This window comes from Cervus elaphus, chromosome 4, assembly GCF_910594005.1.
Source record: "Cervus elaphus chromosome 4, mCerEla1.1, whole genome shotgun sequence".
In the NCBI taxonomy this organism is placed as follows: Eukaryota; Metazoa; Chordata; class Mammalia; order Artiodactyla; family Cervidae; genus Cervus; species Cervus elaphus.
This window is the reverse complement of record NC_057818.1, coordinates 64,468,556-64,484,868: the sequence shown is the minus strand read 5'-3', so window position 1 is coordinate 64,484,868 and position 16,313 is coordinate 64,468,556. Positions and strand designations below refer to the sequence as shown.

General features: G+C 42.6%; 1 protein-coding gene across 1 annotated transcript; it reads right to left on the bottom strand.

Annotated features, from left to right (window-relative positions):
* Window positions 1–760: 760 nt before the first annotated feature.
* LOC122692501 (cationic amino acid transporter 3-like) lies at window positions 761–5,488 on the bottom strand. Its single transcript, XM_043900115.1, is given in 11 exon segments — window positions 761–849; window positions 1,039–1,147; window positions 1,417–1,583; window positions 1,768–1,955; window positions 2,135–2,237; window positions 2,343–2,482; window positions 2,651–2,873; window positions 3,054–3,166; window positions 3,393–3,570; window positions 4,394–4,552; window positions 5,119–5,488. Coding segments are annotated over 11 exon segments (1,839 nt in total).
* Window positions 5,489–16,313: the final 10,825 nt, after the last annotated feature.

The window sequence follows — 16,313 nt, the reverse complement described above, 5'->3', positions numbered from 1 at the left end:
AAGGTCATAAGGGTGGGCCCCAAGGAAATGTAACTAATGCTCTTATACCAAAAGGATTTTAGAGTACAGATAACATGCATAGAGACCAAGGGCTGAGAGATTTAGCAAATAATATTACAAAACAACCAGATACACTGAATTTAGATAAACAATGAGCACATATATTTTAATCAGTATATTATATGTATGTATCTTATGCATATTAATTATGCTGCTGCTCCTAAGTTGCTCAGGCATGTCTAACTCTTTGAGACCCTATAGACTGTAGCCCACCAGGTTCTTCTGTCCATGGGATTCTCCAGGCAGGAATACTGGAGTGGGTTGCAATTTCCTCCTCCATAAAGTGCAACTCATGACACAACACAGGGACCTGAGTTTCCTTCCTATGCGACAATCTCTATCTTTCTGCTGGAAATAGGCACAAGGAGGAGCTTTTTCTGGGATGATTAGTATTTTACTTCTTCCTCCAGTTGCTGCTTACATTCTTGTACATGGTCTTGTAACTTATATTCTTCTACAGAAAATTTCATCTTGCTGAACACAGACTTTTCCATGTATGCGTATTATGTTTTTAAATTATATAACATTAAAGTCATTTTGTCTTCTGTTAGTGAATACACAGCTATCAGTGCATCCCATGTTCACACTCCACAGAGGCTCACAGTGCCCCTTGAACCAGCAGATCCTCCAGTGCATGGAGGGATTCCACACAGCATCTACTTCCTGTGGTTAAGATGACTCAGCACCGGGGATGTTTTTGTTAAGTCTGGGAGGTGGAGGCTGGTGGCTGTTGATAATTGTTCCCTGCCAGGCTGTGTCGGATCCCATATCCAAAGTATATGATAGATCCTAGTAGAGAAAGGAGGCAATGAGAAGGTGAAGTAGGCACTCTTCCTACTTACAAATGCCCAGTTGTTGTTGTTTAGTCACTAAGTCATAAAAGACCTTCTATTATGGTGTCTGACACAGTTTGGGGATGGAGTAAGAGGAAGAGGTTCAGGTACCCAAGAGGCCTCTTTAGCCCAGAAAGCAACTTACCAATGGCATTCCAGACTCCAAATAGGGCCCAGGCCCCAGAGGTGATCAGCATCATCAAGTAAACGTTCATGAAGGTGCCCACCAGTGGGAGGACAGGCAGAGCAGGGGCCTGTGGGCAGAGTCAGTTCATCCCTGAACACAGGCCAGACGTCTGAAAGAGAGACTGTACTACTCCAAATGGGCAGGAAGACCAGTCCTCAGCCTGTGTGTTCAGTTCCTACTGAGACTGGATTTTTAAACACTGCGTGTGGATCAGGGACAGGTCCACTGGTTTTAGCAACTCCCCCATTTCCTTGTTCAGTGAAGGATGTTTAGACCTCAAAGCATGCAGACTTCATTCACTCAAGGTGGACACTTTGGGCACATAAGGTCACCTACCTTGAAGTGAAGAGAAGACGGGTTCTGGGGCTGTCTCCAGATGATGACTGTGACCCCAGTGATGAGCAGCAACATCAGCACAGCCACTGTTGTGAGCACGGGGTCTCCAGAGAACACTTGGCTGGGCCACTGGGCCAGGATCACACTCAGGATTATCAGCAGGAGAACTGCAAGAGTCAATGTGGAGAACAGGCTGGACCCAGAAGACAAAGATGTCAGGACCTCGGGTCCCCAGGCTGCCCACATCAGGAAGGGCCATCATAGCTACGAGATTCCTCAGCTCCCAAAGACACAGAATCCCACCCCATCCTGTTAATTTCAGAATGCAAAAAAAGAAATCCCACTGCTCACCAAGCAGGAAGGCACATCCATAGATAATCTGGCCAGATTTCTGGGTGGAGATGGTGCTGGTAGGGAACCACAGACTCTTTAGAACATTTGAGGTTCCTGCTTCAGGTACAGAGTCCAAAAGACTTTCTTCAGCTTTAGGCTCCATCTCAGTTTCCTCCCCTGTTTTCTCCTTCGGGTCTGGTTGGTACCTGAATAGAGGTACCAAGGCAATAATAACAGCAGTCTCTACTAACCCAACATCAGACAATCTATTCATCTCTTTCTTGCCTTAACCAGAAATAGAAGGCAGCATGAAACCAGAGAGGATTACCTCCCCATCAACCCCTAGGGGTCCAAGACTCCCAGTCAAGGTGTAGTAGAGTCTTACCTGAGGATAAGCACAGAAAAAGTCGCGAGGGTATAAGCAAGCATGATCCCAGTTAACATGAGTTCCACAATATGACGGAGGTCCAAGAGTAACACCATGATGGCTAGAATGAGGGCAGGAACAAGGGGGAGAAGGTGGGATGAGAAACCACTAGAAAAATCCAAGTTAAGGAAATTGATTGGAGAAGGAGTGTGTTTCATTTATTCACCTGCGAGGTTTACAGAAGACATAATGGCCATGACAGGGGTGCCGGTGCGGGCATGGATCTGGGCAAGGCCCCGGAAAAGGAGCCCGTCCTTGGCCATTGCACAGATCAACTGAGACATGTAAAATATGGTGCCCAGGAGGCTGGAAGAGAAAATGGAAACACATGTGCGGACTTGGAGAGAAGGGATAGCCTAGGCCATCTCCTCCCTTGTCTACATGGGGTAAGGTGTCTTGCTCTCTTGTCCCCCATACCAAGGGACAGATACCTAAGAATCTGACAGTAGACAGGGAGAAAACCATGGCACTGACCTGTATAAAAGAGCACACAAGAAGACAACAGCCATGACGTATCCAGCAGGGTCCCACCCGACGTGGAGAAAAGCCTGTGGTAAGGGGCTGAAAGGATGAATCTGGTAGTAGGGCACCATGAGGGTGACTGATGCTGAGACACCAGAGTACGCCAAAAAGCCAATGAAGATGGAGATCACCATGCTCAAAGTGATGGAACGCTGAGGATTTCGGGCTTCTCTCCCTGCAGGATGGGTGGAAGTACTGGGTCAGGAAAACACACTGGAGTGAAAGCAAAAAGAAGAAAAAAATCCCCTTTCCTCTTGCATCTTCCAAAGCAGGTTAACCATCTACCAACCCCTGTGCCCAAGGGCAGCTGAAACTGTGCCCAAGCCCCTGATGGCACCCACAATAACCATGTTACCTTTCATGACGATGCCATCAAAACCAACAAATGAGTAGAAGCATAGGGCTGCTCCTCGGAGAATCCCATCAAAGCCAAAGGGCACAAACCCTCCAGAACCGAGAGGGCCCAAGCTATGGTGAGAGAAGGAATGAGGAAGAACATGGGTGGCGTGTGTTCAGTCATCTCTACTGGATTCCTCCCTTCATACCACAAGCCCTGGGCTCCAGCACTCCCATCATCTGATCTTGTGGATTCACCAGCCCAGATCTCTCTAGTCTCTACTGTCTTCCCAGCTCTGCACTGCCACCTCCCCCACTTCACAAGCATTTCTCTGGCCAAGGGTCATAGCCTCCTAACCTATAGATGTCACTGGATCCGGATGTGTTCAGTCTGTAGTCCTGTTCTGTGAGCTGCCAGTTGTGCAGGTCTCCCTTAATGAAGCCAGAGATGATCGTGAAGATTGGAACAAAAATGTTGATGCCTGTGAACACTATGATGATCAGCGGTGATGCGTGAGGTCCCAGAAGCATTACTCCTATGGGATAGATGGAATATGAAGCACTCAAAATAAACAAATCCATAGAGAGAGAAAGGAGACTAATGGTTGCCAGAGGCGGGAAGTTGCAGACTGCGACAAGGTGGCGGACCGATAGTGCCTGCTCAATGAGTACCGGGATCAGTGTTTCCTTTTGGGGAGATAAACATGTTTGAAAGTAGATGGGGATGATGGTTGCACAACATGGTGAATGTACTAAGTGCCACTGAACTGTACACTTTCAGATGGTTGATTTCGTATCTCACAGTATATGTCTATGAAATCACTGGGTTGTGTAACTTTAATTTATTCAGTGCTGTATGTCAAATATATCTAAATAAAGCCGGGAGGGAACAATACAATTATTAATTTTATGCTATGAGGAGTTCCTTTCAACTGAAAAAGAAAATTATCTTTGGTCTCAATACAGAGGAGGAAGCTTGTTGGTCTAAGTCAATGATTCTCAGCAGGGGTGATTTTGCCTCCCAACTAGTTGGCACTGTCTGGAGACTTTCTGGGTGTCAGAATCTGGGGGCAGGGAGGGCATCACTGGTGTCTAGTGAGTAAAGGCTTGGAATGTTTGCTACTCCACACTCAACACTGATTTTTTAAAAACCTTACAATGCATAGGACAACCCCCCACACCAAGAATGATCCAGCCCGAATTGTCAACGGTGCCGAGAATAAAAAGCAACAGTGTTGCCACCTTTCCTTCCACCTTTCCTTCGAGTCCTAACCCCCCTCATTCTTCACCCAAGCCTTTCCATCCCCAGCTCCTTCTTCACACCCCACTCTTCTCATCCTATCTCTGTCCCCTTCTCACCGATCATCACCAGCAACAGGGCCAGAGCAACAAAGTCTGGGAACGTGGCCAGGAAAGAGGGCATATATGGAGAGAAAGTCTCCTCTAACGCCTGAGAGATGTGATTTCCAATCAGGCTGTCAAAGGTGATGCTCCACACTTTGGACAAACTGGCAGTGCCTGTAGAGGCAGAAGAATATTCATTAACAAGGATAAATTGATTCTTGACTATGTGCCGTGGGATATGTTATGAAAGAAAGACAAAGTACCTAATCTCAAAGAGTTTCTCCTCCTGGGGTGGGAAGAGCAGACCCAGATAACTCACAAAATAGGTCACTATTTGGTATAATTAGGAGAAGATCAATGTTATGCAAGAAAAGAACACAGAAAAGTGGGACCAGGGAGGCTGGGAGATGAGAGCTGCAATTTTTAAATCATGTGGTAAAGGAAAATCCCACAAAGACAACAGCTGACCAAAAACTTCAATATGGTGAATGGATGAGCCTGTGGGCCATGCCTCCCTCTCATCCACTCCCTACAGTTCCTTTTCCTTCTGGTTTCCTGGATCATCATTCAAAGAAACAGGATAGACCTGAGTACAATGAAGTTGTGGGGTTTTCCTGCCAATGTTATCCACCTCCCACACAAGGTAGATAACAAAGTGTGAATGAGAGAAGATCCCAATCCTCCTCCCTCCCTGCTTCCTGATCTTAAGACCCACGCTTTCCCCCACTCCATCATCTCACCAATGACTAAATACAGGATGAGGTTCTAGCCAATGATGAAGGCCCACAGTTGTCCCATGGTGGCATAGCTGTAGAGATACACAGAACCAGAACATGGTACCCTGGCCCATAACTCTGCATAGCAGAGCCCACACATCACACAAGACAGGGCAGCCACCAAGAGGGAGATGATGGTCGCTGGTCCAGCTATGTATTTGGCCACAGCACCAGCCACGATGTACACACTTGCTCCCAAGGTGCTGGCCACACCGAAGCCCACCAGGTCCAGTGTGTTTAGATGAGCTGCAGGACTCTCAGACTCCGCTATTGGCTCCAGTGGCCGCCTGTGGACCAGCTTCTGACCACGTTGGCGAACGTACTGATGCAGCATCCTAGACGGAGTTGATATGATCTGCTGAGAACGCAAGACACAAAGTCATTAAGAATGTTCATCCTAAACAACAAGGTCCTAACTGTGTAGCCCAGGAAACTCTATTTAATATCATGTGATAAACCAGAATGGAAAAGAATATGAAAAAGAATGTGTATATGTATATGTATCACTGAATCTGTACAGCAGAAATTTAGCCTATCCCTTCTCCAGTGAATCTTCCCAAACCAGGAATCAACCCAGGGTTTCCTGCATTGCAGGCAAATTCTTTACCAACTGAATTATCAGGGAAGAGGCTTTAAACAACATTACTTAAAAAAAAAAAAAAAAAAAAGTCCCATCTGCCCTTGATCCTGGGAGTCCAATTCCGTGGAGCAATGGAGTAATGGGGAGCAGGTGGTAAAAGGACACATTGATCAAGTTCTCTGTCTCTGAGCTTTGGTTCCTTAAACATAAATACATCTTTTAATATGATTCAAAATTACTGGAAAGGTTGCGTGATGGAGTGGATTCTATCTCCTCAAATGTACCCCTTTGGTGGATATACTGTTTTGAGCTGAAGGCAGTTAAGACCCAGCAGACTCTGGAGAAACTCCTTGCCTCTCCCTTAACTGTTCTAAATAATTGGATTAGGGGACCTATGCCAGGAAGAGAGCTATTACGAGACAACTTTTTATTTTTTTATTTTTTTCCTAATTATTTTTATTAGTTGGAGGCTAATTACTTTACAATATTGTAGTGGTTTTTGCCATAGATTGACATGAATCAGCCATGGATTTACATGTGTTCCCCATCCTGAACCCCCCTCCCACCTCCCTCCCCATCCCATCTCTCTGGGTCATTCCAGTGCACCAGCCCTGAGCACTTGTCCCATGCATCCAACCTGGACTGGCGATCTATTTCACACTTGATAATATACAACTGTTTAAACTCAGGAAGTCTTCCCTGCTTGGAGTACAAACAACAATATTTGTTCACCGAGCATTTGCTCTTCCCATCTTCCTTTGAGCCGTCTTCCTCCCCTTTGAAGCCCCAGATTCTTTCCTTTTTATGTTAAACTCATGATACCATATAAGCCTCCCTTGCTTGACTCTCTGAAGCCTCAAGTTTTTATGGGGCTCTCATACATAACAATCCGCCTGCATTGCAGGAGAATCTGCCTGCAATGCAGGAGACCCCAGTTTGATTCCTGGGTCAGGAAGATCCCCTGGGGAAGGGAAAGGCTACCCACTCCAGTATTCTTGGGCTTTCCTTGTGGCTCAGCTGGTAGAGAATACGCCTGCAATGCAGGAGACCCAAGTTCGATCCCTGGATTGGGAAGATCCCCTGGAGAAGGGAAAGGCTACCCACTCTAGTATTCTGGCCTGGAGAATTCGGGGTCACAAAATGTCCGACACGACTGAGTGACTTTCACTTTCACAATTTCACATACATAGCAAATTAAATTTGTTGATTTGTCTCACATCAATTTAATTATTAGACCAGCTGAAGAAGCTAGATAAGTTTTCTGCTTCTTGGGAAGAAAAAGCCTCAAATGCAGTGGTGATACACAGAAGCTGCTTAACTGGTATAAGTTGAGTGGATAAAAGGGGCTTCCCACGTGGCTCAGTGGTAAAGACTCTGCCTACCAAGGCAGGAGATGCAGGAGACAAAATGGCAACCCACTCCAGGATTCTTGCCTGGAAAAGTCCATGGACAGAGGAGCCTGGCAGGCTACAGTCCAAGGGGTCACCAAAATTCAGACATGACTGAGGATGCATGAATGAATAAATGAACAGTTTAATAAACGAATGGTTAAGAATATGATTTTTTAATTGAAATCAACCAGCTCTGGAACATAATAATTTTTCTGAGTTTTCACAAACTACATACCACCTTTTCCCTCCTTTCCTGTATAATGCAGGGAAGATTGTCATCATCATTATTTCATCCCTCTTTGATACATGTGAAGTGACTGTTTTAGGAGCTTGGTAATCAAAGAGCCCAGACTCTGCATAATTTTTTACCAAGGATCCTGAAAACTGAGAGCTTCCTGTTTTGTTGCTTGCAGAGTGACATGGAATAGGAACTCTGCTTTGGGCAGAGTGAGATAGAATTTGTAGGAGGGACAGACTCTAGACTAGCTCTGTCATAGCATCAAACCAGAGAGGTCTCCCAACTGCTTGGAGGGAGGGGGACCAACCTTCATTCTGAATCAGAAATGACAGGACTCTGTTTCCTGCTCCGTTGAGGCCTGAAATGTCTCCTCACCACATGGCTCTGCAGGGCTAGGATGACCCAGTGACCACGAGTTACCTTCAGGGGGCTCTCTCTTCCAATACTCTTAAGTCCAAGCCCAGCATCATGGTTAAGAGCAAGGTTAAGAACCCAGGAGAATATTATTAGAATATTGGCTTCCTCAACACTCCTGTGCCTTTGAAGAAGTCATTCACTTCAGCGGACCTCCATTTTCTTCTAGATTATGTTCTGCTGATGAATCCTTGTGCACGTTAAATGGTGCATCTGTTGTGGCATTCCTCCAAAAGGTAAAAGTGGGTTGATTTACCATGTGATCCATTCCCCCTATGGGTGTATACCCCAAAGAATGGAAAATAGGATCTCAAAGAGATATTTGTACACTCGTGTTCAAAAGAGTGTTATCACAATAGCTGAAAGTTGGAAGCAACCCAAATGTCCTTCTATGAAAGAATGGATAAGCACCATGTGATCTATATACACAGTGGAATATTATGCAGCCTTAAAAAGACAGGAAATTCTGATGTGTGCTACAACATGGAGGAACCTTGAGGATATTATGCTAAGTAACCTCAGCCAATAACAAGAAGACAAATACTGCATGATTCCACTTCCGTGAACTTGCAAGAGTTATCAAATTATAGAGACAGAAAGCAGGATGGTGGTTTTCAAGGGGCTGGGGTGAAGGGGGAAGTGGAGAGTTATCATAAAATGGGGTCAAAGTTTTAGTTTTACAGGATTAAAAATGATCTAGAGATTGGCTGCACAACAATGTAAATACACTTAACATTATTGAACTGTATACTTTAAAAAAATTTTATTGGAGGATAATTGCTTTACTATGTTGTGCTGGTTTTGGCTGTACAACAACATGAATCAGCTGTAAGTATATATGTGTTCCTCTCCCTCTTGACCTTCCCTCCCATCCCCCCATCCCACCCCTCTAGGTCATCACAGAGGGTCAGACTGGGCTCCCCTAGCTGCTAGTGGCAGCTTCCCACTAGCTATCTATTTCACGCATGACAGTGTATACATGTCTGTGTTACTTCCTCAACCTGTCCCCTCTCTTCTTCCCCCGCTGTACACTTAAAATCATTAAGATGGTTAATTTATGTCATGAGTATCTCACAACCATCTAAGAAATTGATGCCAATGATAAATAATACAGCCAGCTTCACAGAGTTCCCAGGTGTAGAAAAAACAAAAATTACTTAATATAAATTACCATGCAGTAGTCCTCTACACATACCCAAATCCGCAGTTGTTCACATTGATACAGTTTCCCCAAAATCCACAGAGGAGGAACCCTTAAATTTGGAGGGCCAACAGTATACAGGAGACTGAAACCAGTGATTCACCTAATGGAAACCCTATATAAAAGTTTATAATAATAAAATTTTATTAAAATACTTATAAAAAGTTTATAAAAAATAGTGTTGTGATAGTTTCAGGTGGACTGCAAAAGGACTCAACCAAAGGGACTCATATATATATGTGTGTATATATATATATACACACACATATACATGTATCCATTCTCTCCCAAACTCCCCTCCCATTCAGGCTGCCAAATAACATTGAGCAGAGTTCCCTGTGTCTACAGTATGTCCTTGTTGTTTATCCATTTTAAGTATATCAGTGTCTGCATGTCCATCCCAAACTCCATAACTATCCCTTCTGCCTTTCCTAAAGGTATTCTTTCATATCGTTTGAACATCAGTCTAAAAAGAGTCTCCCAACCTCCAGACTTGATCAAAACCCCCGCCCACACCCCTTCTCTCACAAACACAACAGTTCTCAACTCCTCCTCCTTTCAACTAATAAACGGGTCTATCCACCCTCAGGCTAGAGAGAGGCTGACCCCACTGCACTCTGGGGTTGCAGAGGCCTCTTTGGGAGAGTGTGAACTCAGCACTCAGTCTCCCACAGAAGAGGGTGACCCGAGACTTACTGGATCCTTGGAGCAGAGCCTGGAGCACAGGGTCAGTCAGGGAGGCTGAGGTTAAGCCATGTGGGGCTGGAGCTGAGATATCTCCAAGAACTGAAGCGGGGAGTCCTGAGCACAGAAGGCAGCCCTCATCCCCGGGGTTGTAGGGGTGGGGATGGGGCTGGGCGGGTGGGGAGCATCTGCCGTGTTGCTATCAGCTCTTGACTCTCTGTGGTTACCCTTGGGGGAAGTTCTCAATTTTTTTTATCTTAATATACATATTGCATTACATTTACCATTTTAGCCATATTTAAGTGTGCAGTTTGGTCATGTGAAGTTCATTCACATTTTGTGTAACCAAACTCTGGGACTTTTTTCATCTGGCAAAACTGAAACTCTACCCATGCAACAAAATTTCCCCTTTCTTCTTTCCCAGTTCCTGTCAATCACCACTCTACTTTCTGTCTCTATGAATATGACCATTTACTCCATGTAAATGGAATCATATAGCATTTGTTATTTCTTGTCACACTTCTTTTACTTACCCCAATGTCCACTAGGTTATTTGCATTGTAGTTTATATTATATTCCATTTTTAAAAAACATTTAAAAAATTTTTGGCTGTGCTGAGTCCTTGTTGCAGCTGGCAAGCTTTATTTAGTTGCAGCTCTCAGACTTGCTCTGGGGCATGTGGGATCTTCATTCCCTGACTGGGGATTGAACCCACATATGCTGCATTGCCAGGAAGATTCTTAACCACTAGACCACCAGGGAAGTCCCTTCCCTTCTTTTTAAATGCTGAATAATACTTTGTTATTGGTATACACCATATTTGGCTTACCTATTCTTTGGTCAATGGATACTCGGGTTCCTTTCATGATTTAAATATTGTGAATAAAACTGCTATGAACATGAGTGTACAAATATTTCTTCTGGGGTATGATTTCAATTCTCCTGGGTATATCCTCAGAGGTAGAATTGCTGGATCATGTGGTTCTAAGATTTTTATCTGCTTGTTCCTAAAGGAGATTGGTCCTGGATGTTCACTGGAAGAACTGATGATGGAGCTGAAACTCCAATATTTTGGCTACCTGATGTGAAGAGCTGACTCATTTGAAAAGACCCTGATGCTGGGAAAGATTGAGGGCAGGAGGGGAAGGGAACGACAGAGGATGAGATGGGTGGATGGCATCACCGACTCAATGGACATGGGTTTGTGTGGACTCCAGGAGTTGGTGATGGACAGGGAGGCCTGGCATGCTGCGGTTCATTGGGTCGCAAAGAGTCAGACACGACTGAGCCACTGAAGTGAACTGAACTGAATTGTGATGGGGAAGATGTTCACATATTGAGGAATGGGGAAGTCATTCTGGCTCATCCATGGTTCAGCCTGAACTGTGTGTGAACTAAGACAGCCTGTCAGACCCTCACAGCTCATCTGCTTTAACCATTGAGGTAAAGAAAATCTGTTTTGAAGATCAGAATGAGCAAATCCCTTCTCATGGTGTCCGGGTTAACACTGCCTGGAAGATATAAGGTTCCCTTCCCAGAAACCAGAGTCCTGCTGTCTCACTCTCTATGTACTAAGTCTGTGTCTTTTGAAACCTTGAAGGAATACACCCTGTTGTGTTGATGTGTGAGTTTTGTTTGCATGAGGTGTAAGACTGTGCTGGAAACCATGCTTCAGCAGAGCAGTTCCTCAGAGCTCTCGGGGAGGCTGCCTCCTAAGCTGTAGTCCTCAGTGTGAGTCAAATAAAACCTTTCCATCTCTATTGTGTTTCTTGATTATTTCCAGGGACACTTGAATTCATTAATCATCAAGGACCCTAAGTAGAACAGGGGACCCACTCACACTCCTCCTCCCACACAGTTTTCTTACATGACTCAATTCCCCACAGCCTGCACCTGACCTGAGACACTCCATTGTGGGGGACCCCTGAAGCCCAGCTGGACCCCAACCAGGAGAAGGGGAGCTTACAATCTCTGATGTGAATTCAAACAACAAAGGCATTGAACAGATATCGTGTCTGCAGCCAGCCTTGCACAAAGGGATGGAATAGGATCCCAAGGAGTTTGTTTTCTGGGAAGACTGAGCACCAAGGCAGGAAAGGGAAGGATGCTGTAAGAGGTCAAAAGCACCACGTCTCACAGAAGGAGAAAATTTGGAGTCAGAGGGGAGGGCTGAGCGAGTTAGCGAGGGGTTAGTGAGTGGACAAGATTCTGACATACAACAAGTGACACAATTGCTAAAACACTGGCCAGAGACCACCAGTGTGGGGATTACATGTCGTAATTGAAGCTTCCATTATTTTTTGTTTGTTTGTTTTAACTGTGAAGTATTGGTCCAGGTTTATTTATTTGCATGTGGATGTATACTTGTCTGAGCACTATTGTTGATGAAACCATCTTTTTTTTTTTTTTAATTTTTATTTATTTATTTATTTGTCATACATTGATATGAATCAGCCATAGATTTACACTTATTCCCCATCCCGATCCCCCCTCCCACCTCCCTCTCCACCCGATTCCTCTGGGTCTTCCCAGTGTACCATGCCCGAGCATTTGTCTCATGCATCCAACCTGGGCTGGTGATCTGTTTCACCATAAATAGTATACATGCTGTTCTTTTGAAATATCCCACCCTCACATTCTCCCACAGAGTTCAAAAGTCTGTTCTGTATTTCTGTGTCTCTTTTTCTGTTTTGCATATAGGGTTATCGTTACCTTCTTTCTAAATTCCATATACATGTGTTAGTATGCTGTAATGTTCTTTATCTTTCTGGCTTACTTCACTCTGTATAAGGGGCTCCAGTTTCATCCATCTCATTAGGACTGGTTCAAATGAATTCTTTTTAACTGCTGAGTAATATTCCATGGTGTATATGTACCACAGCTTCCTTATCCATTCATCTGCTCATGGACATCTAGGTTGCTTCCATGTCCTGGCTATTATAAACAGTGCTGCGATGAACATTGGGGTGCATGTGTCTCTTTCAGATCTGGTTTCCTCAGTGTGTATGCCCAGAAGTGGTATTGCTGGGTCATATGGCAGTTCTATTTCCAGTTTTTTAAGAAATCTCCACACTGTTTTCCATAGCGGCTGTACTAGTTTGCATTCCCACCAACAGTGTAAGAGGGTTCCCTTTTCTCCACACCCTCTCCAGCATTTATTGCTTGTAGACTTTTGGATAGCAGCCATCCTGACTGGCGAGTAATGGTACCTCATTGTGGTTTTGATTTGCATTTCTCTAATAATGAGTGATGTTGAGCATCTTTTCATGTGTTTGTTAGCCATCTGTATGTCTTCTTTGGAGAAATGTCTGTTTAGTTCTTTGGCCCATTTTTTGATTGGGTCATTTATTTTTCTGGAATTGAGCTGCAGGAGTTGCTTGTATATTTTTGAGATTAATCCTTTGTCTGTTTCTTCATTTGCTATTATTTTCTCCCAATCTGAGGGCTGTCTTTTCACCTTGCTTATAGTTTCCTTTGTTGTGCAAAAGCTTTTAAGTTTCATTAGGTCCCATTTGTTTAGTTTTGCTTTTATTTCCAATATTCTGGGAAGTGGGTCATAGAGGATCCTGCTGTGATTTATGTCGGAGAGTGTTTTGCCTATGTTCTCCTCTAGGAGTTTTATAGTTTCTGGTCTTACATTTAGATCTTTAATCCATTTTGAGTTTATTTTTGTGTATGGTGTTAGAAAGTGTTCTAGTTTCATTCTTTTACAAGTGGTTGACCAGTTATCCCAGCACCACTTGTTAAAGAGGTTGTCTTTTTTCTATTGTATATTCTTGCCTCCTTTGTCAAAGATAAGGTGTCCATAGGTCCGTGGATTTATCTCTGGGCTTTCTATTCTGTTCCATTGATCTATATTTCTGTCTTTGTGCCAGTACCACACTGTCTTGATGACTGTGGCTTTGTAGTAGAGTCTGAAGTCAGGCAGGTTGATTCCTCCCGTTCCATTCTTCTTTCTCAAGATTACTTTGGCTATTCGAGGTTTTTTGTATTTCCATACAAATTGTGAAATTCTTTGATCTAGTTCTGTGAAAAATACCGTTGGTAACTTGATAGGGATTGCATTGAATCTATAGATTGCTTTGGGTAGAATAGCCATTTTGACAATATTGATTCTTCCAATCCATGAACACGGTATGTTTCTCCATCTGTTTGTGTCCTCTTTGATTTCTTTCATCAGTGTTTTATAGTTTTCTATGTATAGGTCTTTTGTTTCTTTAGGTAGATATACTCCTAAGTATTTTATTCTTTTTGTTGCAATGGTGAATGGTATTGTTTCCTTAATTTCTCTTTCTGTTTTTTCATTGTTAGTATATAGGAATGCAAGGGATTTCTGTGTGTTAATTTTATATCCTGCAACTTTACTATATTCATTGATTAGCTCTAGTAATTTTCTGGTAGAGTCTTTAGGGTTTTCTATGTAGAGGATCATGTCATCTGCAAACAGTGAGAGTTTTACTTCTTCTTTTCCTATCTGGATTCCTTTTACTTCTTTTTCTGCTCTGATTGCCGTGGCCAAAACTTCCAACACTATGTTGAATAGTAGTGGTGAGAGTGGGCACCCTTGTCTTGTTCCTGATTTCAGGGGAAATGCTTTCAATTTTTCACCATTGAGGGTGATGCTTGCTGTGGGTTTGTCATATATAGCTTTTATTATGTTGAGGTATGTTCCTTCTATTCCTGCTTTTTGGAGAGTTTTAATCATAAATGAGTGTTGAATTTTGTCAAAGGCTTTCTCTGCATCTATTGAGATAATCATATGATTTTTATCTTTCAATTTGTTAATGTGGTGTATTACATTGATTGATTTGCGGATATTAAAGAATCCTTGCATTCCTGGGATAAAGCCCACTTGGTCATGGTGTATGATTTTTTTTAATATGTTGTTGGATTCTGTTTGCTAGAATTTTGTTAAGGATTTTTGCATCTATGTTCATCAGTGATATTGGCCTGTAGTTTTCTTTTTTTGGTGGCATCTTTGTCTGGTTTTGGAATTAGGGTGATGGTGGCCTCATAGAATGAGTTTGGAAGCTTACCTTCATCTGCAATTTTCTGGAAGAGTTTGAGTAAGATAGGTGTTAGCTCTTCTCTAAATTTTGGGTAGAATTCAGCTGTGAAGCCATCTGGCCCTGGGCTTTTGTTTGCTGGAAGATTTTTTATTACAGTTTCGATTTCCTTGCTTGTGATGGGTCTGTTAAGATCTTCTATTTCTTCCTGGTTCAGTTTTGGAAAGTTATACTTTTCTAAGAATTTGTCCATTTCATCCAAGTTGTCCATTTTATTGGCATAGAGCTGCTGGTAGTAGTCTCTTATGATCCTTTGTATTTCAGTGTTGTCTGTTGTGATCTCTCCATTTTCATTTCTAATTTTGTTAATTTGGTTCTTCTCTCTTTGTTTCTTAATGAGTCTTGCTAATGGTTTGTCAATTTTGTTTATTTTTTCAAAAAACCAGCTTTTAGCTTTGTTGATTTTTGCTATGGTCTCTTTAGTTTCTTTTGCATTTATTTCTGCCTTAATTTTTAAGATTTCTTTCCTTCTGCTAACCCTGGGGTTCTTCAGTTCTTCCTTCTCTAGTTGCTTTAGGTGTAGAGTTAGGTTATTTATTTGGTTTTTTTCTTGTTTCTTGATGTAAGCCTGTAATGCTATGAACCTTCCCCTTAGCACTGCTTTTACAGTGTCCCATAGGTTTTGGGTTGTTGTGTTTTCATTTTCATTCATTTCTATACATATTTTGATTTCTTTTTTGATTTCTTCTATGATTTGTTGGTTATTCAGAAGCGTGTTATTTAGCCTCCATATGTTTGAATTTTTAACAATTTTTTTTCCTGTAATTGAGATCTAATCTTACTGCACTGTGGTCAGAAAAGATGACTGGAATGATTTCAATTTTTTTGAATTTTCCAAGACCAGATTTATGGCCCAGGATGTGATCTATTCTGGAGAAGGTTCCATGTGCACTTGAGAAAAAGGTGAAGTTGATTGTTTTGGGGTGAAATGTCCTATAGATATCAATTAGGTCTAGCTGGTCCATTGTGTCATTTAAGGTTTGTGTTTCCTTGTTAATTTTCTGTTTAGTTGATCTATCCATAGTTGTGAGTGGGGTATTAAAGTCTCCCACTATTATTGTGTTACTATTAATTTCCTCTTTCATACTCGTTAGTGTTTGCCATACATATTGCGGTGCTCCTATGTTGGGTGCATATATATTTATAATTGTTATATCTTCTTCTTGGATTGATCCTTTGATCATTATATAGTGTCCTTCTTTGTCTCTTTTCACATCCTTTATTTGAAAGTCTATTTTATCTGATATGAGTATTGCGACTCCTGCTTTCTTTTGGTCTCCGTTTGCATGAAATATTTTTTTCCAGCCCTTCACTTTTAGTCTGTATGTGTCTCTTGCTTTGAGGTGGGTCTCTTGTAGACAGCATATATAGGGGTCTTGTTTTTGTATCCATTCAGCCAATCTTTGTCTTTTGGTTGGGGCATTCAACCCATTTACATTTATGGTAATTATTGATAGGTGTGGTCCCGTTGCCATTTACTTTGTTGTTTTGGGTTCACGTTTATACAACCTTTCTGCATTTCCTGTCTAGAGAAGATCCTTTAGCATTTGTTGAAGAGCTGGTTTGGTGGTGCTGAATTCTCTCA